The sequence below is a fragment of the Scyliorhinus torazame genome, chromosome 1 (assembly GCF_047496885.1).
Source record: "Scyliorhinus torazame isolate Kashiwa2021f chromosome 1, sScyTor2.1, whole genome shotgun sequence".
NCBI classification, from domain to species: domain Eukaryota; kingdom Metazoa; phylum Chordata; class Chondrichthyes; order Carcharhiniformes; family Scyliorhinidae; genus Scyliorhinus; species Scyliorhinus torazame.
This window is the reverse complement of record NC_092707.1, coordinates 282,821,945-282,844,819: the sequence shown is the minus strand read 5'-3', so window position 1 is coordinate 282,844,819 and position 22,875 is coordinate 282,821,945. Positions and strand designations below refer to the sequence as shown.

General features: G+C 50.3%; 1 protein-coding gene across 4 annotated transcripts in view; it reads left to right on the top strand.

Moving 5' to 3' along the window:
- LOC140421878 (uncharacterized) overlaps positions 1-22,875 on the top strand; it is a 276,272-nt gene that overhangs the window by 208,654 nt on the left and 44,743 nt on the right. For all 4 annotated transcript variants that reach the window (XR_011947154.1, XM_072506852.1, XM_072506859.1 and 1 more), the window contains 4 exons: positions 834-983; positions 7,801-8,029; positions 9,213-9,411; positions 20,813-21,041. Coding sequence is in view for 3 of the 4 variants with exons in the window: in XM_072506852.1 (XP_072362953.1) it covers positions 834-983; positions 7,801-8,029; positions 9,213-9,411; positions 20,813-21,041 (807 nt within the window). In the remaining variant the exon portion in view is untranslated. The remainder of the gene's footprint in view (positions 1-833; positions 984-7,800; positions 8,030-9,212; positions 9,412-20,812; positions 21,042-22,875) is intronic.

The window sequence follows — 22,875 nt, the reverse complement described above, 5'->3', positions numbered from 1 at the left end:
CCGCTGATACCACTTGATACCACTGTTGATGACCCTTTCCATCACTTTGTAGATAAGGAGAGTAGACTGATGGGCGGTATTTGGTCAGGTTGTATTTGTCCTGTTTCTTGTGCAGAGGACATACCTGGGCAATTTTCCACATTGCTGAATTGAATTGGCTGAACTGACATCTGTCGGGACCTCCAAAGGAGGCCAAGGTGGACCATCCACTCGGCACTTCTGGCTGAAGATTATTGCCAATGCTTCAGCCTTCTCATTTGCACAGATGTGCTGGGCTCCTCCATAATTGAGGATGGAGATATTTGTGGAGTCTCCTCCTCCAGTGAGGTGTTTAATAGTCCACCACCATTCACGAGTGGATGTGGCAAGATTGCAGAGCTTAAATATGATCCATTGGTTGTGTAATCACTTTGCTATCTATTACTTGCTGCTTATGCTGGAAGTAACGCATGTAATCCTGTGTTGTAGCTTCACCAGGTTTATATCTCATTTTTAGGTACGTTTGGTGTTGTTCCTGGTATGCCCTCCTGCACTCTATATTGAACCAGGGTTGACCTCCTGAGTTGGGGGTAATGGTGGAGTGGGAGATATGCTGGGCCATGTGGTTGCAGATTGTGGTTGAGTACAATTCTGATGGCCCACAGTGCCTCGCGGATGCCCAGTCTGAGTTGCTAGATCTGTTTGAAGTCTCCCATTTAGCATAATGGTAGTATACATTTATTGAACCACCATCTGTACTATTTGTTGTTTTTTTTAGAGGGTTAGCAGATTAACCGTAGATGTCAATTTTTGAATATTTTGTAAGTAAATTTTTATCCATTTTTCCCATCTAGTGATGAAATCTCATTTCTTCAGCCTTTAAATACATTTTCTCTTCTGAACATTCAGTTGCTCAAAGGGATATTCAGGCTAGGAACATTTCTCTTCAACCCACCAGCAGGACTGCCTGAAAAAACAATGGCTCCAGAACAGGTTCTTCACTTGTAAGTGTTATGTTTTATTTGCCTTAATAAACTTCATTTACTGTTTGTAGTGAACAAAAATGATTAATTGCATTTATGTAGATTCTTTAATTAAATAAAATATCCATAGGTGCTTCACAGGAGTGCTCAGATTTAAAATGAAATCCTAGATGAATATAATGAAAATCCAAACAAGCCATGGTAAATGAGGGAAAAGTTCTATGAATAACTACATATGATAATTCAGCTAAATTTGTGGAAGATGGTCAATCTGATTGCAATCTTCACAGAAAAAGATGATCTTGGGTAGCTGCGCTTTCATCACCAATGTGGTAAACCACGGTATTGCATTGTATTGTATTGTGCATGCCTGGGCTTGTCCAGGCTGGCTCCGCCTGTGGCTCCTCCTCTCGGGCTTATGTTTCAAGGTGGCAAGTCTCTGCCTCCGACCCAGTTCGGGTCCAGAGGCAGGAGGCTTGCTGTTCAGTGTATTAAAGCCTCAGTTACGTTCATCACTCGTCGTGTGTTATTGATGGAGTATCAATTTAATACACTAAACTCCTAAAGATGAATTCATCGCTCAAGCCTGATCGCTTGGAGCTGGACCCACAGGCAGCCGACACTACAGAAACGTTTGAACACTGGCTAAGCTGCTTCGAAGCGTACCTCACATCCTTCACCGAAGACTTCACAGACCTCCAGGGGAAGCAGATCCCCCACGCACGGGTGAGCCCAAGAGTCTTTCTCCTCATCAGGGACGCCCCCTCGTACACGGAGGCAATAACGCTGCTAAAAGGACAATACGTGAAATCCGTTAACGAGGTGTATGCTAGGCACCTCCTCGCCACAAGACGGCAACACCCTGGGGAATCACTTGCAGAATTTCTGTGTGCCTTGAGCATACTCTGTCGGAACTGTGACTGCCGGGCGATATCGGCTACCCAGCACCGGGAGCTGCTGATCAGGGACGCGCATGTCGTGGGCATGAACTCTATCTATATCCGCCAGCGATTACTAGAAGGGGGGACACTCGGCCTCCCAGAGACAGTACAACTCTCCAACTCGCTGGAGGTGGCCTCCCAGAACATGGGGGCCTACACCTCCGACCGCGTGGCACCCTTGTGGGCGCAGCCATCAACCGACCCGGGTGCGACGCAAGCCTGCGCCGCGCAGCCGCCCGCCAACGCCGGAGGCCCAAGGTGCTACTTCTGCGGCCAGAGTAATCACCCCAGACAACGCTGCCCGGCAAGGATCGCAACTTGTAACGGCTGTGGGAAGAAGGGCCACTTAGCAAAAGCCTGCCAGGCCCGATCCCCCCCCTAAGTCTTCTAGGCCCTGCAGCGCTGCCTACTGCCTGTCGGGTCGCCCCCAGCTGCCGCGCCATCCCCCATATGCGATCCGTGGGTGCCGCCATCTTTGCCGCCATCTTCAATTTTGGCCGCCACGTGCGACCCATGGGGGCCGCCATCTTGGACGCCATCGCTGCTGCCACCCGCGACCCATGGAGGCCGCCATCTTGGACGCCATCGCCGATGCCACCTGCAACTCATGGGAGCCACCATCTTGGGACCACTCCGCAACCTCCCGGGAGCCCAGCTCGCCCGACCGTACACTGGCCACCACTACCTCCGCCCAGCCTACCAACCGCCTTCCGAAGTTCGCCTCCAACATGCTTGACCAGTCCCGGCCGCACCACCTCGCGAAGCCCACGATGACCGTCCGGATCAACGGGCACGAGACGGCCTGCCTTTTCGACTCCGGGAGCACAGACAGCTTCATACACCCAGATACGGTAAGGAGCTGCTCCCTCCCAATCCTACCCGCGACCCAGAAAATCTCCCTGGCTTCCGGATCCCACTCAGTAGAAATCCGGGGGTACTGTGTCGCGACCCTTATTGTACAAGGTGTAGAGTACACTAACTTTAAGCTCTACGTCCTCCCCCATCTCTACGCTGCCCTATTACTGAGGCTCGACTTCCAGTGCCATCTCCAGAGCCTTACCTTAAAGTTTGGCGGACCCCTGCCCCCCCTCACCGTCTATAGCCTCGCAACCCTTAAGGTCGCCCCACCCTCCCTCTTCACAAACCTCACCCCGGACTGTAAGCCCGTCACTACCAGAAGCAGACGCTACAGTGCCCAGGAAAGGGCCTTTATCAGGTCGGAGGTCCAGCGACTCCTGCAAGAGGAGATCATTGAGGCTAGTAACAGCCCCTGGAGAGCCCAAGTGGTGGCCGTCAAGACTTTGGAGAAGCACCGGATGGTCAGCGATTACAGCCAGACCATTAACCGGTACACGCAGCTCGATGCGTACCCCCTCCCCCGCATATCTGACATGGTCAAACAGATTGCGCAGTGTCGAGTCTTCTCCACAGTCGACTTGAAGTCCGCGTACCACCAGCTCCCTATCCGACCGGAGGACCGCCAATACACTGCCTTCGAGGCAGATGGCCGTCTCTACCACTTCCTCAGGGTCCCCTTCAGCGTCACCAACGGGGTCTTGGTCTTCCAAAGAGAAATGGACCGAATGGTTGACCAGTACAGGCTGCGGGCCACGTTCCCGTACTTGGACAATGTCACCATCTGCAGCCATGACCAGCAGGACCATGACGAGAACCTCTGGCGCTTCCTCCACACCGCTAAACTCCTGAATCTAACCTATAATAGAGAAAGATGCGTCTTCCGCTCAACCCGCCTAGCCATCCTCGGCTACGTCGTGGAACACGGAGTCCTAGGGCCCGACCGCATGCGCCCCCTCCTGTAACTCCCCCTCCCCCACTGCCCCGAGGCCCTGAAGAGATGCCTGGGGTTCTTCTCGTACTATGCCCAGTGGGTCCCCAACTATGCGGACAAGGCCCGTCCACTGATCAAATCCACTTTTTTTCCCCTGACGGCTGAGGCCCGACTGGCCTTCAATCGTATGAAGGCAGATATTGCCAAAGCCGCGATGCACGCTGTGGACGAGTCCATCCCATTCCAAATGGAGAGCGGTGCGTCGGACTTTGCTCTGGCTGCTACACTCAACCAGGCGGGCAGGCCCGTGGCTTTCTTCTCCCGTACGCTCCATGCCTCCGAAATTCGACACTCCTCCATCGAAAAGGAAGCCCAAGCCATCATAGAAGCTGTGAGACATTCGAGGCATTACCTGGCCGGCAGGCGATTCACTCTTCTCACTGACCAACGGTCGGTTGCCTTCATGTTCAATAACACACAGCGGGGCAAGATTAAGAATGACAAGATTCTGAGGTGGAGGATCGAGCTCTCCACCTGCAGCTATGATATCTTGTATCGGCCTTGGAAGCTCAATGAGCCCCCAGATGCCCTCTCCCGCGGTACATGTGCCAGCGCACAGGTAGACCGACTTCGGACCCTCCACAACGACCTCTGTCGCCCGTTTTTTTCACTTCATCAAGGCCCGCAACCTGCCTTACTCCATCGAGGAGGTCAGGTCCATGACCAGGGACTGCCAGGTCTGCGCGGAGTGCAAACCGCACTTCTATCGGCCAGATAGAGCACACCTGTTAAAGGCCTCCCGCCCCTTTGAGCATCTTAGCATCGACTTCAAAGGGCCCCTCCCCTCCACTGACCATAACGTGTACTTCCTCAACATCGTTGACGAGTACTCAAGATTCCCCTTCGCCATCCCCTGCTCTGACATGACCTCTGCCTCCGTCATCAAGGCCCTGCACAGTCTTTTCACCCTGTTCGGGTTTCCCGCCTACATCCACAGTGATCGGGGCTCCTCCTTTATGAGCGACGAGTTGCGTCAGTTCCTGCTCAGCAAAGGCATCGCCTCCAATAGGACGACCAGCTATAACCCCCGGGGAAACGGACAGGTAGAGAGGGAGAATGCAACGGTCTGGAAGGCCGTCCTTCTGGCCCTATGGTCTAGAAGTCTCCCGCTGGCAGGAGGTCCTCTCCGAAGCGCTCCACTCCATACAGCCACCAACGAAACTCCTCATGAACGTATGTTTGCCTTCCCCAAGAAATCCATCTCCGGGGTCTCGCTTCCATCCTGGCTGACAGTCCCAGGGCCCGTACTTCTCCGCAAGCATGCGAGGAGCCATAAAACCAACCCCCTCGTCGAGAAAGTCCTGCTCCTCCATGCAAACCCACAATATGCCTACGTGGCACACCAGGACGGGCGGCAGGACACGTTCTCCCTTCGGGATTTGGCACCTGCAGGATCTCCAGCGACCATCACCACCACCCCCGACCCTACATCGTCTTCCCCCACCCCTGCCCACCTCCCTCACGAACTAACACCCGCAGTGCCACCGGCGACAAGCACCACCACCTCCGCCCATACACCACCACCCCCCCCCCCTTCGCCGACTCAACATCTGGGTGAAGAAGAAGAAGACAACACGCTCCCAGACGTGCAGGTCTCGACACCGGCGCCCACACCACAGCCGGGACTGAGGTGATCACAGCGGAAGGTCAAGGCCCCCGTCAGACTTGACCTTAAATACCACTTCACCCCCGCTGGACTTTTTTTTAAACGGGGTGAATGTGGTAAACCACGGTATTGCATTGTATGGCATTGTATTGTATTGTGCATGCCTGGTGATGCACTATCAATTACGACGAGACGAGAGTAGAGTGTAATCGAGGCTTTATTACGCAGAGATGTGTAGCCTCCCGCAGCTGCTGCCAAAATGAGTCCGTTCCGAGGCACTCTCTTCCCATCACTCCGCTATTCACGCTCTTCCAATCAGAAGCTGGCTTCTCAAGCAGCTCTGCAGCATTTTTCAAATTTTACAAATGTGCCTTTCTTGCCAAAGACCCCCTGGGTTCCATGGACCCCAGTTTGAGAATCCCTGGTCCAAGTGTTCTAAAAAAATTATATACCTCCAGTGCAAAGTATTAAAATTAACCATGGGAGCGAAACAAAAATCACAATATAACTGCTTTTTTTATAGATTCTTTACACAGAGAGAGGTATGTGTGTGTGTGTGTGTGAGGGAGAGGTATGTGTGTGTGTGTGTGAGAGAGAGAGGTATGTGTGTGTGCGTGTGTCATGGTGAGATGGAGACGTATGAGGGGTAGACGTGTGTGTGTGTGTGTGCGTGAGAGGGAGATGTGTGTGTGTGTGCGTGAGAGGGAAACGTGAATGTATGTGAGCAAGGGAGACGTGTGTGTGTGAGAGAGGGAGAGAGACAGATGCGTATGTGTGTGAGATAGAGAGTGATGTGTGTGTGTGTGTGTGAGAGAGAAATGCATGTATCCGATATGAGTATCAGCTTTCCAGCTTTCCATCCTCCCATTAAAAATGACACAAGGTAAGATTCAATTTTTTTTAAGGCAGAAAATATTTTAAATTACCCACTCCTAATCACTTCCAGCAGTTAAAGTTTAGGGGCCATGGATTGACCAGGGGTTAATGTGAGGGGCTATATAGCTGGCTAATGTAATTGTGACTGTGATCCTCTTCCTAATTCTGAATATAAGCATAGATACAGCTAAAAAAGACCTGTTTACATTTGATTTCTGCGTTTGCATCTATTTTGTGGCAAAAAGGGGGGGTTGACATTATGAGACTGCTTGGGTTTCCCTGATGCACTTAGAGGCGGGGTTCTGCAGCTCGAAAAGTTTGGGAAACCATGGCTTAGGCTATCTGCTTGTTAGCTGTCTGTTTAATATATTGACTTAATATTATAAATTTAACTTCAGGTCCGGTGTGATCCAATATCATTGCTGAAGACCCAAGTGATCTCGTGAAGGCATAGGATGAATTCTGAAAATAATTATCAGACAGTTTATTGTTTGCCAACTTGAGTACGTTACCAAAGGCTTACCTAGATCTTAAAGGCTATGATAGGCAGTTTCAAAGCTATTTGGATTTGACACTTTCCCATGAGAATTAACTAAGATACAAGCTGCAAAATAATTATTGTAAGAATCATTAAAAAAAACACTCAGAACAATGTTGAGCATCACTATAACAAATAACTGTTATATTATTATCTGATTTTTTTTCAAAGAGTTAAACATATTTACCACAAATAGTATACTTGAGACCTAATACAGTATTATAATTCAGCAACCCACAAAAGGAAGTGAAAAATATGAATTTTTGTTCTTTCCCTTACTCCATCTTCTCTGTAAGCAATAACTAATGCCAAGTTACTTATGCTAGGATGCAGTTTAATGAACTGCAGAGGTTCTTCACTCCTCATCTATGAGCCTTTCTTCAGCTGTGAATGTTGTTGATTAATTAACGGTGAATGTGAATGCTGAGCACAACGCCCTCCTCAGCCAGCTTCGAGTCCCGTTTCGAACAAGGCCTCACCGATCAGGAGCAGAAACCACGCCATGCTGAGAACAATTGTTGCACCCTCATTTCTGCTTGTCTTGAAGTTGGGTGGTTCAGCATAGGGCTCATACACAACCTTTCTTATGTTGGAGTAACCTCTTGTGGTTAAGTCAAAGCCCCATTTGGACTCTTGGATGCATGCAAAAAATCCCACGGCATTACTTTGAAGAAAAGCAGGGAGTTCTCTCTCGTGCCCTGAACAATATTTATCTCTCAATTAACATTTTCAAAACAAGTTATTTAGTCATTTATTGCATCAGTGTTTGCAGAATAGTGCTGTGCACAAGTTGGCTGCTCCATTTCCTACAGCACAGCAGTGATTCTAACAAATGTTAACTGGCTGTAATGAACTTTGGGACATCCTAAAGTCATGAAATATGCTATAGAAATATAAGTGTTTTATGGCCCAGTATCAATTTCCCCCTCCCCACCTCACCAAGAGTAACTTAGTAGATATGATTAATGTCTATTTTTAAGTCTTCACTGAATATTTTATCTGCAATTAATTTTCTGTGTTGATGTCAGTGCTGCAGATTTGGCTTCCCGGAGTCTGTGCAAATATCCGTATCGTGGAACTTTAAGCCAGGATTTGGAATGGATGCTGATTGAGGCTCATTTTACCCTTTTAGAGTTGCTTGCCCATCAGCAGTTGGTGAATGAAGATTTGGTGACTAAAAGATGCCAGTCTCTGTCTGCACTGTTAAAAAACACCAATCTTCATATCAATGCAGAAATACTAGAAATGCAGCGAATGGTATGATACTGCACCAAGAATTACTGTGATTCACTATCGGATATTGACAACCAAATGCCAGTTCTATGGAACTCAGATTAATTGTTCAATTTTTCTCTGTATATCTAGCTGTCTATGGCAATTTGATTATTTTTATAGCTTAGAGATATTCAAGTAATAATAAACATGGTTATTTTACTACTACTGTACCTATCTGCTTCCATTAATAATTCAATTTGTTAACCTTGATCTTTTCGTATATTGTAAACATGTTGGGTAGGATTCTCACCTGGCAGCGCACCCACAACAGGGGCTGCCCAACTGCGTGGGGCTACCCACAATGGGAAACCCCATTGGCCAGCTGGCGGGACGGAGAATCTCGCCGCTGGCGGGGGCATGCCGCACCAGAAAAGAATCCCGCCTGTTGTCTTTCTGATTATAACAGTAACATTCATTCCTCTTTGATTTGAAAAGGTAACCTACATGAGGAATAACGCTCTTAAAATGATCTTGCATGTATCTATTACGGATTTTAAAAATTATTTTCTTTAAAAATCTTTTGTTTCTGTTTTCAACACTTTCCCATTTGCTTCTTGGGGTAAACACTGTACTGAAAACAAGGAGCTGAACATGTGATCTGCTCCGAGACCTCTGCCAATACTATTCGGTGACAATGAAATGACAGGATGTCCTCCATAGCTTAGATGTTTTTTGTTAAGTCAAATTTATCCATTTGCAGACAATTACATTTTAACTTGACATCCTTCCTGTGACAACACAGCCAAGATCGAGAACTGACAAATGTAAATATTCCTGACTCAGCGTTTGATCGCCATTTGTGATTAGTTTGGGGCTTCGGATCAAAATATTGCTTTCCAAAACAATTACCCATTTGTACTTTCAATCTGGTATGATGTTATTGCACTTTTTTGCAGAAATCAATTGTGATGACCACTTTACTGGTAATTTACCATTTCTAAAAATCAGTTGCCTCAGACATCTTCATAATACTGTTAATCTGAACAATCTAGTATATGAATGAATAAGGTGCCAGTAAAGACTGAAGAGAGCTCCTTGCAGTATCCACCTTTGAGATCCAGGTGATGAACTGTGAAAAGTAGTGCAAGCCATACTGTTCAGCTGTTTTTAAGTTGTTAAATTGCTGGCAGTTCTCTGCAATAAAAAGAGAATCTCTCTTTTCTAGGTGTGCCAATTAAGAGTCGAAACAACCCCCTGCAACAGTAATGCTCTGTACATGCTTGGATTAGCACTAATGTTTGAATATGACAATGAGCCTATAAACAAAAACCGATATCTCGTCGAAGATGCCTGCCTTTGTTTCCGAGCCAGCATCAGCATGGAGAATAAACCAGTAGTTGGGATCCCACCAGTAGAACTAACTAGTAAGTGAACAGGTTCCACACATCCAACCATTCTTATGAAATGAAAACAAAAACAACACGATATATTACCCGGGGAAATGAGAAAGTTTTTTTTTAATGTATTTTCTTACAAATATGTATCAAAACAGGTGACAACAAATAAACACCCTGGGAAACATACTTCCCAGCAATCAACTATACAGTCTGTACAAATTTTTCCCCCTTTTTCACGTCCCCCCCTCCCCCCCCGGCGACGAACAGCCCCTCAAAAACACAGTCACAAACATCTCCCACCTTTTCTCAAACCCCTCTGCAGAGCCCCTTAACTCATACTTTATCTTCTCCAACCGCAAGAAGTCGTACATGTCACCCAATCAAGCCGCTACCCCTGGTGGCAATGCCATCCGCCACTCCAGCAAAATTAATAAGAAAGTATTAGTATCTCTTAACAGAACCCAAAGCACTACTTTTAAAGTGAAGTTATTGTTATAAGACACCAATTTATAGACAGCAAGGTCCCTAGGCAACAATGAAATAAATGATTAATTAGTCTGCTGTTTTGATGGGCCTGGCTGAAGGATGAATATTAGTCAGGATACTCTCCTTTCTTCCAAATAGTACCACAGCAAGTTTGAACTGGCAGATATGATTCAACATCTCATTCAAGAGGCGCCACTTCAAACAATGTGTGCGTCACCTCTTGGCACTGAAGCAGCAGCCTTGAATTTCTTTCTTTTTAAAATATTTTTTTGAGGCATTTATATGTTAACATAATCACACATCAAATCAAGCCAACAGTGCTGCAAATAACCAACTCAGCAAAATACCCCACCAACCCCCCCCCCCCTTTCCAAACTCCCCCGCTACTCCCCATTTTAACAACCCCCCCCCCCCCCCCCCCCCCCCCCCCCCACCCCTCCCCTCTCCAACCCGACTGCTGACATCTTAACTTTTCTGGAAGAAGTCGATAAACGGCTGACACCTCCGGGCAAACCCCTCCACAGATTCTCTCAAGGCGAATTTTATCTTTTCCAGCCTGAGAAACTCTGCCAGGTCACTCGCCCACACCCCTGGTTTCGGGGCCTCGAGTCCCTCCATTCTAATAATATCCGTCTCCGGACTACCAGGGAGGCAAAGGCCAGAACACGGCCTCTCTCGATCCCCGGACTCCCGGGTCTTCTGACACTCCAAAGATCACCACTTCTGGACTCGGGACCACCTTTACCTTCAGGACTTCCGACATAACGTAGGCAAACCCCTGCCAGAATCCCCCAAGCTTCACGCTCAAAACATGTGGACATGATTCGTGGGCCCACCTGCACATCGCCCACACCTATACTCCACCCCTTCAAAAAACCTGCTAATCCTGGCCACAGGCATATGTGCCCTATGGACCACCTTAAACTGGATAAGGCTAAGCCTAGCTGATGCACTATCAATTACCACAAAGTCGAGAGAAGTGGAATAATCGAGGCTTTATTGAGCAAAGATGTTGTGCCTCCTGTAGCTGGAACCAGAACGGCTGCAGCACCGGCGAGCACACACATTTAGACGCCGCCTACTGGGCGGAGCCAGCAGGCAGGGATTTACCCATGTACCTCTACTATACGGGCAGTGCCGTAATACATGTAATACAACTAGTGGTGACTACCACACTAGCACATGTCTACAATGCATTCACTCTCCTCGGGGCATCCTCCCACAACCTGGTCTCCAGCTCCCTACCCAACTATTCCTCCCACTTGCGCTTTACTACCCCTATCGGGGCTCCCTCCCAGTCCATCAGTTCCTTGTAAATTTCAAACACCTTCCCCTCCCCTACCCTTGTCCTTGACACCATCTTGTCCTGTAGCACCTGGGGTGGCAGATGTGGAAAGGACGGTACCTGCCTCTGAACAAAGTCCCTCACCTGATCGGGAACCCATTCCCGATGGCAACTCAAATTCCTCCTCCAACTCCTCCTGGCTCTGAAAGTCACCGTCAATGAACAGTTCCCCAAACCGCTCAATCCCCACCCGTTGCCACCCCCATCCAGACCCCTGGAACAAACCGGTGATTCACACAAATTGGTGCCCAAACCGAGGCCCCCTTCAGCCTCACGTGCCGCCACCACCACCGGGCCCGTGGAGTACCTGGCGAGAACGGCAGAGGCGCCGTTAACAGTGCCCCAAAACTCATGTCTTTACAAGAGGCTGCCTCCATCCGCTCCCAAACCGATCCCTCCCCCACTACCCACTTCCAAACCATGGCTATATTTGCCACCCAGTAATAATTCATGAAGTTTGGGAGTGCCAACCCCCCTCCCCCTCGACCACGCTCCAGCAGCACATTCATCACCCACTGGGTTTTACCCACCCAAACAAACCCTGAAATCCCCGCGTTCCCAAAAAAAAGCCTTAGGAAAAAAAACCGGAAGGTTCTGGAACACAAACAAGAACCTCTGGACGACCGTCATCTTCACCGACTGTACCCAATGACGGGTGGAGCACATCCCACCTCCTAAAGTCTCCCTTCATCTGTTTCACCAACCGAGCCAAACTCGGGGGCAACACGGTAGCGCAGTAGTTAGCACTGCTGACTCACCGCGCCGAGATCCCAGGTTCGATCTCAGCTCTTGGTTACTGTCCGTGTGGAGTTTGTACATTCTCCCCGTGTTTGCATGGATTTCGCCCCCATGACCCAAAAGATGCGCAGGGTATGTGGATAGGCCACACTTAATTACCCCTTAATTGGAAAAAATGAATTGGGTACACTAAATTTATTTTAAAAAACAAGCCAAATTCAGCTTGTGCAATTGCTCCCACCCCCGCACTACCTGAATCCCCAAATACTGAGTTCCACCCCATCACCCTAAACGGCAATTCCTCCAGCCTCTTCTCATTCCCCCTCGCCTGGATCAGAAAGAGCTTGTTCTTCCCCATATTCAATATATACCCTGAGAACTGACTGAATTTCTCCAAAATCCTCATAATCCCCCCAATACTTACTAACGGGTCGGAAATGTACAGCAGCAAGTCATCCTTATATAGCGAGACCCTATGCTCCAAACCCCCCCCCCCCCTATCCTACGCTGTCAATGCCATTGCCAGTGGCTCTACATCCAAGGGAAAGAGCAGTGGGGAGAGTGGACATCCCTGCCTTGTTCCCCGATGCATTCTGAAATATTCCGAGCTCACCCGGTTTGTCCGCACACTCGCCACTGGTGCCTGGTAAAATAACTGGACCCAGTCCACAAACCTCTGACCAAACCCAAACCGCCCCAGCACCTCCCACACATAATCCCACTCCACCCGATCGAAGGTCTTCTCCTCATCAATGGTGACACCACCTCCACACTTCGTCCCTCCGGGGGCATTATTATAATGTTCAGTAACCTCCAGATGTTGGCCAACAGAAGCCTCCCCTTAACGAACCCGTCTGGCCCTCCTCTATCACCCCTGGTGAACCTTGAGGCCAAGATCTTGGCCAGTAACTTGCCGTCCACATTTAATAGCGAAATTGGCCTGCAGGACCCACACTGCTCCAGATCCTTGCCCCCTTTAAAATTAAGGTGATCAAGGGCTGAGATAACGTCGGGGGGGAATCATCCCCTGCTACCTCGCTTCATTGAATTCCCTTATAAGCAGGGCCTCCAGGTCCCCCGAAAATGTTTTGCAAAATTCCACTGGAAATCCATCTGCGCCCGGGGCCTTCCCCACCTGCATCGCCCCAAGACCCTCCACCAGCTCCACCAGCCCAATGGGGGCTCCCAGCCCCTCCACCAGGTCCTCCTTCACCTTAGGAACTCCAACCTCTCCAAAAACCGCCTCATTCCCTCCACCCCAGCTAGGGGTTCCCACTCATACAGCCTCCTGTAAAAATCCCCAAACACCCCCACCGCGTCCAAGACCACCTTCCCTCCTCTATCCTTCACCTCCCCAATCTCCCTCGCTGTGTCCTGCTTCCTCAATTGATGTGCCAACATCCTACTCGTATTTTTACCATATTCATAGACTGCCCCTTTCACCCTCCTCAATTGCTCTATCGCCTTCCCCGTAGATAATAACCCAAACTCCATCTGCAGTTTCTGCCGCTCCCTCAGCAACTCCGCCTCCGGTGCCTATCCACCTGTAAAATCTCCTCCACTAACCTCATCATCTCAGCCCGTTCTGTCTCCTCTTCTGTTCCCGTATCACAATAAACTCCCCCATTACTGCTGTCTTCAATGCCTCCCACAGCGTGGCGGCCGACATCTCACCCATGTCGTTCAGCTCCACATGTCCTCGAATGGCAGCCTTCACCCGCTCACAGACCTCATCTGCCAACAGTCCCACATCCAACCTCCACTGCGGGTGCTGCCCTCTTCGGTTTACCTGCAGGTCCACCCAGTGCGGCGCATGGTCCGATACTACACTTGCCGAGTTCTCCGAACCGACCACCCCTGCCAACAATGTCCTATCCAACACAAGACACAACCCTTCTCCCCCAGACTTTCCAGAAACCCCCTCAGCTCCGTCGCCACTGCCGATACTCTCCCCGACCTCGGACACAACCGATCCAACTTTGGATCCAGAACTGCATTAAAGTCCCCACCCACTATCAAGCGGTGCGAGTCCAGGTCCGCGATCTTCCCCAACTCCCGCCTCATGAACTCTACATCATCCCAGTTCGGGGCATAAACATTCACCAAAACATCCAACATCACTTCCAATTTCCTATTCACCATAACATACCTCCCCCCAGAGTCTGCCACTATGCTCCCCACTTCAAAAGCAACCCATATATTTATCAATACCGCTACCGCCCTCGCGCCCTCGTCTTCAAGCCCAATCCAAAATGAAATACCTGCCCTATCCACCCTTTCCTAAGCCTAGTCTGATCTCCAATCTTCAAATGCATTTCTTGCAAAAAAGCCACGTCTGCCTTTAGACTCCTCAGATGTGCGAATACTCAAGCCCTCTTGACCGGCCCATTCAACCCTCTCACATTCCATGTGATCAGCCTGGTCGGGGGCACCCCGCCGGCCCCTCCCCCGCTGCCGATCATCTATATTGCCTCCTGGGCCAGCCTCCAGCCCATGACCCGCAGCCCATGACCTGCACCCCCCCCCCCCCCCCCCCCCCCAGGCCCACCCTCGGATGTCCACCGTCATCTACCCTCCCCATACCACATTTCAAAAGCCCCTCCTCTGTCAGCAGTTTCCTCACCCCCCCCCACAACATAACTATCTCAGCCCAAAAAAAAATTCTAACCACCTGCTGACCTCCCTCTGCACTTCCATGAACTAGCCCGCCCAGCTAGCCTGGCAGTCCCCGCTCATGGCGCCTAGCATCATACCCCCCACTGATTTCCCCCCCCCCCCATTCCCGGCTCAAACACTATCCCGGTGCAAACAACAAAACCAACATTCAAAACCCCAAAACAAATAAAAGAGCAACCACTCATCCCCCACAGAAGAACCCTGGACAATGGCCCCCAGAGAAAACAAACCAAAAGGAACAAAAACGAACACCTTCTCCAAAGTTCAATGTCGTCCTTCTCCTGCCAGTCCAATGTCCCTCACAAACTCCATCGCTTGCTCCGGCGTCCCAAGATAAAGTTCGGGTACAGCATTCCGAATTTCACTCTGTTCTTAAAGAGGGCAGCCTTCACCTTGTTGAACCCCGCTCTCCTCTTGGCCAGCACCGCACCTAGGTCCTGGTACACTCTATATTCGCTGCCCTCCCAGGTACATTGCCTCGTCTGCCTGACCCACCTCAGGATCCGTTCCTTATCCAAAAACCGGTGCAGCCGCACCACCATCGCCCTCGGTGGCTCATTCCCCTGCGGCTTCCTCATCAGCGCCCTGGGCACCCGGTCCACCTCCAAAGGCTGTTCAAAGGCCCCCTCTCCCATCAACTTCTCAAACATCCAAGCCACGTACAAGCCAGCGTCCGCTCCCTCGCTGCCCTCTGGCCGCCCCACAACCCTCTTGTTCTGCCTCCGGGACCGGTTCTCCAAATCCTCCACCTTCTCCTGCAGCCGCCTCTTGAGTATCCCACAAAACTCCCAACCCAGCCACCATCAATATGAGCTGCTCCTCGTGCTCCCCCACCGTCTCCTCCACCCTCTGGATCACCTGGTTCTGAGCCTCCAGCCTCGTTTCCAGGCGGTCGACCCCTGTCTTAATCGGGTCCACTATCCTTGCCAGGTTCTCCAGAGTCTCCCTCCTCTGCTGGGTGAGCCTCTCGTTCAAGAAGTCCACCAGCAAGAAGTGCTCCATCGACCACTGAGACGTTAGGGCCGCACACTTGCCCTCCGCCATCTTCCTCTGTGTCGCAGGTACAACTTCTCGCTCCAACTGCTCCTTTCTTTTAAAACCACTCCTGGTCCACAAGTCCATCCACCAGTGGGACACCCTCTCCTTCCACCACTCCTGCACCATTTTTCCTTAACAAGTCTGTCGGTTAGCCAAGGAAAAGACATAAAATATGGTGGGGTGGGGCAGGGGTTGAGGGGTTCATTAGACAAAGGCCTCTTTGCAGTTCTCTTGGTTTGTAAATTCCACACCAATAAACAACCACTCTGCTCTGTAATTCAGTCTAAAAACAAACAAAAGGTGAATTCAGCATCATTCTACATTATCAGCTGTTATTTACAGGATTCTTACATTTAACGCTGGAGCCTGAGAGACAAAATCAATGTTAACAGCAGACAGTTTGTGGTAGTATGCATTAGGGGTCATGTGGGACTGTGAAGCTGTGATGTCATTGGCTGACAGATCCCGGGTCCTGGTTGGCCGTTTACCTCTAGCTCCGCCCTGAAGGCGGAGTATAAGAACCAGGAGTCCTCCCCCGCAGGCAGTCTACTACTGAACTGCGGGGGAACAGTCACGCTTAATAAAGCCTCATCGACTTCACTCTATTCGTCTCTCGGAGTCTTTGTGCGCTACAATTTATTAAGCGGGATTAAAGGACTATGGAGCTCAGGATCATCCCGGAATGCCCGAGGATCAGCCCCCACGCAGTGAACGCAGCAGCAGCTTTCAAGCACTGGCAGACTTGTTTCGAGGCCTACCTCAGAACGGCCCCCGGCCGGGTCACAGAAGACCAAAAACTACAGGTCCTGCACTCGAGGTTAAGCACGGAGATTTTCTCTCTCATCGAAGACGCAGAGGATTTCCAGACGGCGTTCGCAGCACTAAAAAGTCTCTATGTTCGCCCAGTAAACCAGATCTACGCTCGCTATCAACTCGCAACGAGACGGCAAAGTCCCGGAGAATCGATAGATGAATTCTATGCCGCGCTACTAATTTTGGGACGGGCCTGCAGCTGCCCGCCGGTGAACGCAAGTGAACACATGGACATGTTAATGGGCGATGCTTTTGTGGCAGGTATGAACTCCTCCCAAATCCGCCAAAGACTTTTAGAAAAAGAGTCGCTAGGACTCTCAGAGGCACGGGCCCTAGCAGCCTCCCTAGACGTGGCCGCGCGAAACACCCGCGCCTACGGCCCCGACCGCGCGGCAGCCCATTGGGCTCCGTACGCACCCGTCGCGACAAACCCACCCCCCCGGACACCCCACAGGCTTGCGCGGTTCAAACGCCAAGTCGCACCGGGGGAGCCCGCTGCTATTTCTGCAGCCAGGCGAAACACCCCCGGCAGCGCTGCCCGGCCCGCGCAGCGATCTGTAAGAGCTGCGGGAAAAAGGGCCATTTCGCGGCTGTGTGCCAGTCCCGGGAGGTCGCCGCGGTCCCAGGAGAACAGGGAGCCCTGCACGCCTTTTACGCTCCCCAACCCCCCCCGCGCCTCATGTATGACCCGCCGGCGCTACCACTTTGGGTCCCGGCCACCGCTGTCCCCAGAGAAGAGGGAGTCCTGCGTGTTCCTAACGCTCCCCAACCCCCCCAGCGCCCCATGTGCGACCCGCAGGCGCCGCCATTTTGGGTCCCAGCCACCACGAGGGGAGGAGGGGCGCCGCCATCTTGGACCACCCCAGACCTGTACGACGCATGGAGGGGGCCATTTTGTCCACCCCCGCCGCCATCTTGTGACCCCCCAGCCATGTGCGATGCATGGGGGCAGCCATCTTGTTCACCCCGACGCCATCCTGGACGGCAACAACGGACCCCAGCGTCGACGGCTCCACGGGGTTCGAAGAAGACACTCAACCATTACAACCACGGCTGGCTTCAATGACGCTGGACCAAGCTCGGCCCCGGATGCTCCAGACGACGACGACAACGGTGCTGATAAACGGGCACGAGACACCATGCCTGGTCGACTCCGGGAGCACGGAGAGCTTTATCCACCCCGACACGGTAAGACGCTGTTCTTTGACCATCCGTCCCAGCGCACAAAACATTTCCCTAGCTGCAGGATCCCACTCCGTACAGATCAAAGGCTTCTGCATAGTTACCCTAACGGTGCAAGGGAGGGAGTTCAAAAACTACAGGCTCTACGTCCTTCCCCAACTCTGCGCCCCCACTTTACTGGGATTAGACTTCCAGTGCAATCTACAGAGCCTAACCTTCAAATTCGGCGGCCCAATACCCCCACTCACTATTTGCGGCCTCGCAACCCTCAAGGTTCAGCCCCCATCCTTGTTTGCAAACCTCACCCCGGATTGCAAACCCGTCGCCACTAGGAGCAGACGATACAGCGCCCAGGACCGGACCTTCATTCGGTCCGAAGTCCAGCGGCTACTGAAGGAAGGCATAATCCAGGCCAGCAATAGTCCCTGGAGAGCACAGGTGGTAGTAGTAAAGACAGGGGAGAAGCAAAGGATGGTCATAGACTATAGCCAGACCATCAACAGGTACACACAACTAGACGCGTACCCTCTCCCCCGCATATCCGACATGGTCAATCGGATTGCCCAATATAAGGTCTTCTCCACCGTGGACCTCAAGTCCGCCTACCATCAGCTCCCCATCCGCCCAAGTGACCGCAAGTACACAGCCTTTGAGGCAGACGGGCGATTATACCATTTCCTAAGGGTCCCATTTGGCGTCACAAACGGGGTCTCGGGCTTCCAACGAGAGATGGACCGAATGGTTGATCAACACGGGTTGCGGGCCACGTTCCCGTATCTCGACAATGTAACCATCTGCGGCCACGATCAGCAGGACCACGACGCCAACCTCCAAAAATTCCTCCAGACCGCTAAAGCCTTGAACCTCACGTACAACGAGGACAAGTGCGTTTTTAGCACCAACCGGCTAGCCATCCTGGGCTACGTAGTGCGCAATGGGATAATAGGCCCCGACCCCGAACGTATGCGTTCCCTCATAGAATTTCCCCTCCCGCACTGCTCAAAAGCCCTAAAACGCTGCCTGGGGTTCTTTTCATACTACGCCCAGTGGGTCCCCCAGTATGCAGACAAGGCCCGCCCCCTAATACAGACCACGACCTTCCCTCTGTCGACAGAGGCTTGCCAGGCCTTCAGCCGCATCAAAGCGGATATCGCAAAGGCCACGATGCGCGCCATCGACGAGTCCCTCCCCTTTCAGGTCGAGAGCGACGCCTCCGACGTAGCTCTAGCGGCCACCCTTAACCAAGCGGGCAGACCCGTGGCCTTTTTCTCCCGAACCCTCCACGCTTCAGAAATCCGCCACTCCTCAGTGGAAAAGGAAGCCCAAGCCATAGTGGAAGCGGTGCGACATTGGAGGCATTACCTGGCCGGCAGGAGATTCACTCTTCTCACGGACCAACGGTCGGCAGCCTTCATGTTTGATAATGCACAGCGGGGCAAAATCAAAAACGACAAGATCTTAAAAGGTGGAGGATCGAGCTCTCCACCTTCAACTACGAGATCTTGTATCGTCCCGGAAAGCTGAACGAGCCGTCCGATGCCCTATCCCGCGGCACATGTGCCAACGCACAAATTAACCGCCTCCAAACCCTCCCGGACGCCCTCCACTCCATCCGGTCACTACTGTGTACTAGCACTAACCAAACGCCTCATGAGCGCCTCCTTGTCTTCCCCAGGAAGTCCTCCTCTGGAATGTCGCTGCTGACCTGGCTGGCGGCCCCAGGACCCATCTTGCTCCGAAAACATGTGCGGGCGCACAAGTCGGACCCGTTGGTCGAAAGGGTTCACCTCCTTCACGCGAACCCGCAGTACGCTTACGTGGAGTACCCCGACGGCCGACAGGACACGGTCTCCCTGCGAGATCTGGCGCCCGCCGGCAACACACACACCCCCCCGACACCAATCACCCCCTTCCTGCCACCGCCGCACCCCGCGACCGCCCCCTTCCCAGGAGGATCGGTCCTCCTCCCAGGCCCGACCAGGAGTGAAGCCCAAGCTGAAACCGTAAGGCTCCCGGAGACGACAACACCGGAACAAGCACCACCACCACCACCGGGGCCGAGGCGATCGACACGGACGACCAGACCGCCCGACCGACTCGTGGCGTCGATCTAACACTACAATATGTGGACTTTTAACGAGAACATTTTGTCTTTTTCTCCTGACAATTACTGTAAATAGTTCGAAACAAAAAAAACCTTGTACATACTGTAATAACATGCGAAAGTTTTCCTCCCAGGACCAGCCTTGTAAACTCTTACCACCATGCGAAGCATCACCCCGCCGGGTTCATTTTTAACAAGGGGTGAATGTGGTAGTATGCATTAGGGGTCATGTGGGACTGTGAAGCCGTGATGTCATTGGCTGACAGATCCCGGGTCCTGGTTGGCCGTTGACCTCTAGCTCCGCCCTGAAGGCGGAGTATAAGAACCAGGAGTCCTCCCCCGCAGGCAGTCTACTACTGAACTGCGGGGGAACAGTCACGCTTAATAAAGCTTCATCGACTTCACTCTATTCGTCTCTCGGAGTCTTTGTGCGCTACACAGTTCAATTCAATAAACGTTAATATCTTGGTTAATTAGGTGGATACTGTAATCAAAACTTGATCTGTAGATTTTCTGAACAATATCCGGTATCATTTGATTGTCAATTATCAATGCCATTTTTCTTCAACTGAGTTAGATATTCAATAGAATCTAGTGAATAGGTTAAGTTTAAGAATTGATTAAATTAATGCATCCATCTAGGAACTCAGATTCAATTCCAACCTTGGGTGACTGTGGAGTCTGCACGTTCTCCCCATTTCTGCGTGGGTTTCCTTCGGATGCTCCGGTTACCTCTCCGGTTACCTCCCACAGTCCAAAGATGTGCTGGTTAGGTGGATTGACCATGCTAAATTGCCCCTTGGTGTCTGGGTTCGGTGACGGGGATATGGTGGGTGAACGAGGGAGTGGACATGGGTAGGGTGCTCTTTTGCAGACTCAATAGGCCGAATTACCTCTTTCTGCACTGTAGGGATTCTGTGATTGTATCTCTGTATATTCTACAGTTTATCCGTTTTAAAGAACGGAAAGTCTGGGAAGTGATGGGTTATATCTTGTGCAGCTGTTTAGTTTTTTTTTCATATCTGAGCTCTACTTTTTCTTCTCAGAGCAGCAATGGTGGCGGGAATGGAAAATGGATGAGACCCTGAAAGCTCAGCAGCAGCAACAACAGCAACAGCAGCAACAGCAGCAAATAGGACAGAGAGGTGCAGCACCATCAGCTCCTGCTCCTCCAAGAGCTGGAGCAGCCAGAGGCAGAGCCGCTGCTGCAAAAGCCCCTCCTGCTAAAGCCGTGACTGCAGGCCGTGGTGCGGCTGCACCAGGTAGAGGTGGCAGGTAACCAAACTTTATATTAAAGAAAACATGAGGGGAGGGGAGAATTCATTTCTGTATCATATCTTATTTTTAAATATTACTTAAAAGGAACGAATATTACTTCCAGCCAAACACACACACGGGCATTATGAGCAGGATTTACGAATTAACATAGATTTTCCAGCCTTCAATCTCAATCTACCTAGGAACTAATAATAATACCCCTACCTTCAGTCACCCAACTACATTCCTGCCATCCTTTGAAGCAGAAATGTCCATGTTGTGACATTATCATAAATGTAAAAACTGCAAGGGTTAATGAAATGTCCAGATCAGCCACGAGAGGGAGCTAGAGTTGCAAGTATATAAGACATTGATGCTAAGCCTTGTGGGGGGAGAGAAGGGAAGGAGATAGCTAGAGTACAGACTGAAGGAAAGATAGTGTGAGTGAGAGCAGATCATAGTTTATAATAATGTAAAGATTAGTAGTAGATGAGTGTAAATTAGATGTTAATTATCAACTGTGTATTATATAGGAGTAAGTGTCGAATCCAATTAAGTAGTGTTAATAAATTTGTAGATTTGTTCAAGTTGAAGCTATTTTGGGGTCTTTGTGAACACTACGCTAACCATCCTGAATTTAGCAACACAAAGAATATCACACATATGAATTCAGCATTTTCATTCTACACCGGCAACAAGAAGAATGACTAATAGTGCCACCTCTTTTAAGATCATTCATCACATCAGGTTAATGCCAATATAAGTCTTACTGTGTCGGCCTTATTCTTTAGTTCTTTTCCCTGTTATCATGTCCTACATGTAAAGTTAAAAACACTCTTTTGTCCTCTTACTAGTTCATTTCTGTCACACTCTATAAGGCAGGGTCATAGAATCATTGAATCTTACACCATTGATGGAAGCCATTCAGCCCATCAAAGCTGTATCTGCTCTTTAAAACAGCTATTTATTTAGTTGCACACCCCAGCCTTTTCCTCCATAACTGTTATGTTCTGTGATTTTGCCGCTGCAGTGATGTACACAGAACAGCTGGTGGCTTAACTAGAATGATGTTTTATTGATGAACACGTGGAAAGATAACAAACAGAATACTATACAGATTTTGTTACTATTTGAGTTCCGTGAACTCTTCTGGAACTACCCTATGTGCAACTATCCTGTTGTACACCATAGTACCAATTGGCGAGAGTCGCATGTCACATGACCGATGTCTGACACCACCAGTTGGTTGGAGGTTGCATTGCTAACTATGTACAATATTATTCACAGGCATATCACCACACACCCCCTTTGGAGATGTTAACATTGATATACAAAACAAGATTTGTATTATTGTTTAACACATGTGGAAATGTCTCTACAGATTCAACTGTGCTTCACTTCACATAATATGCCTGCTAAATGTGTCCCTAGTGCAGCTCATTGTGCATCTCCACAAGGATCACCCTGCTGATCGTCAGCTTTTTAGAAGACTGGTTTCCATGCCGGTCTTTTGTGCCTTAGCCTTTTGACACGATGCCTCCTGAAGACCGGTATCCTTGCTGGCCATGCCTGCGTCACCAGTTTATTTTGTGTCTTTATGCGATGCTTTTTGCTGCTGCGTCGTTGTGTATTCTCTGGCCTGTCGGCCACACTGTCAATGTCTTCTTGCTTGGTGCCATCAGTGGGACTCATGGTATCCTGACTCTCCTTCTCTTCCTCTTTTTTGATTTGAGAACGATTTTGTGACTGATTTTGTGACTGCTCTTTTTTTGCTTGGCTTTGGTATAACCCATCTTGCCGCTGGCCTGCGCCATGGCAGCAGTAGTTTGTGGATCGTCTGCTGAGACGCCTC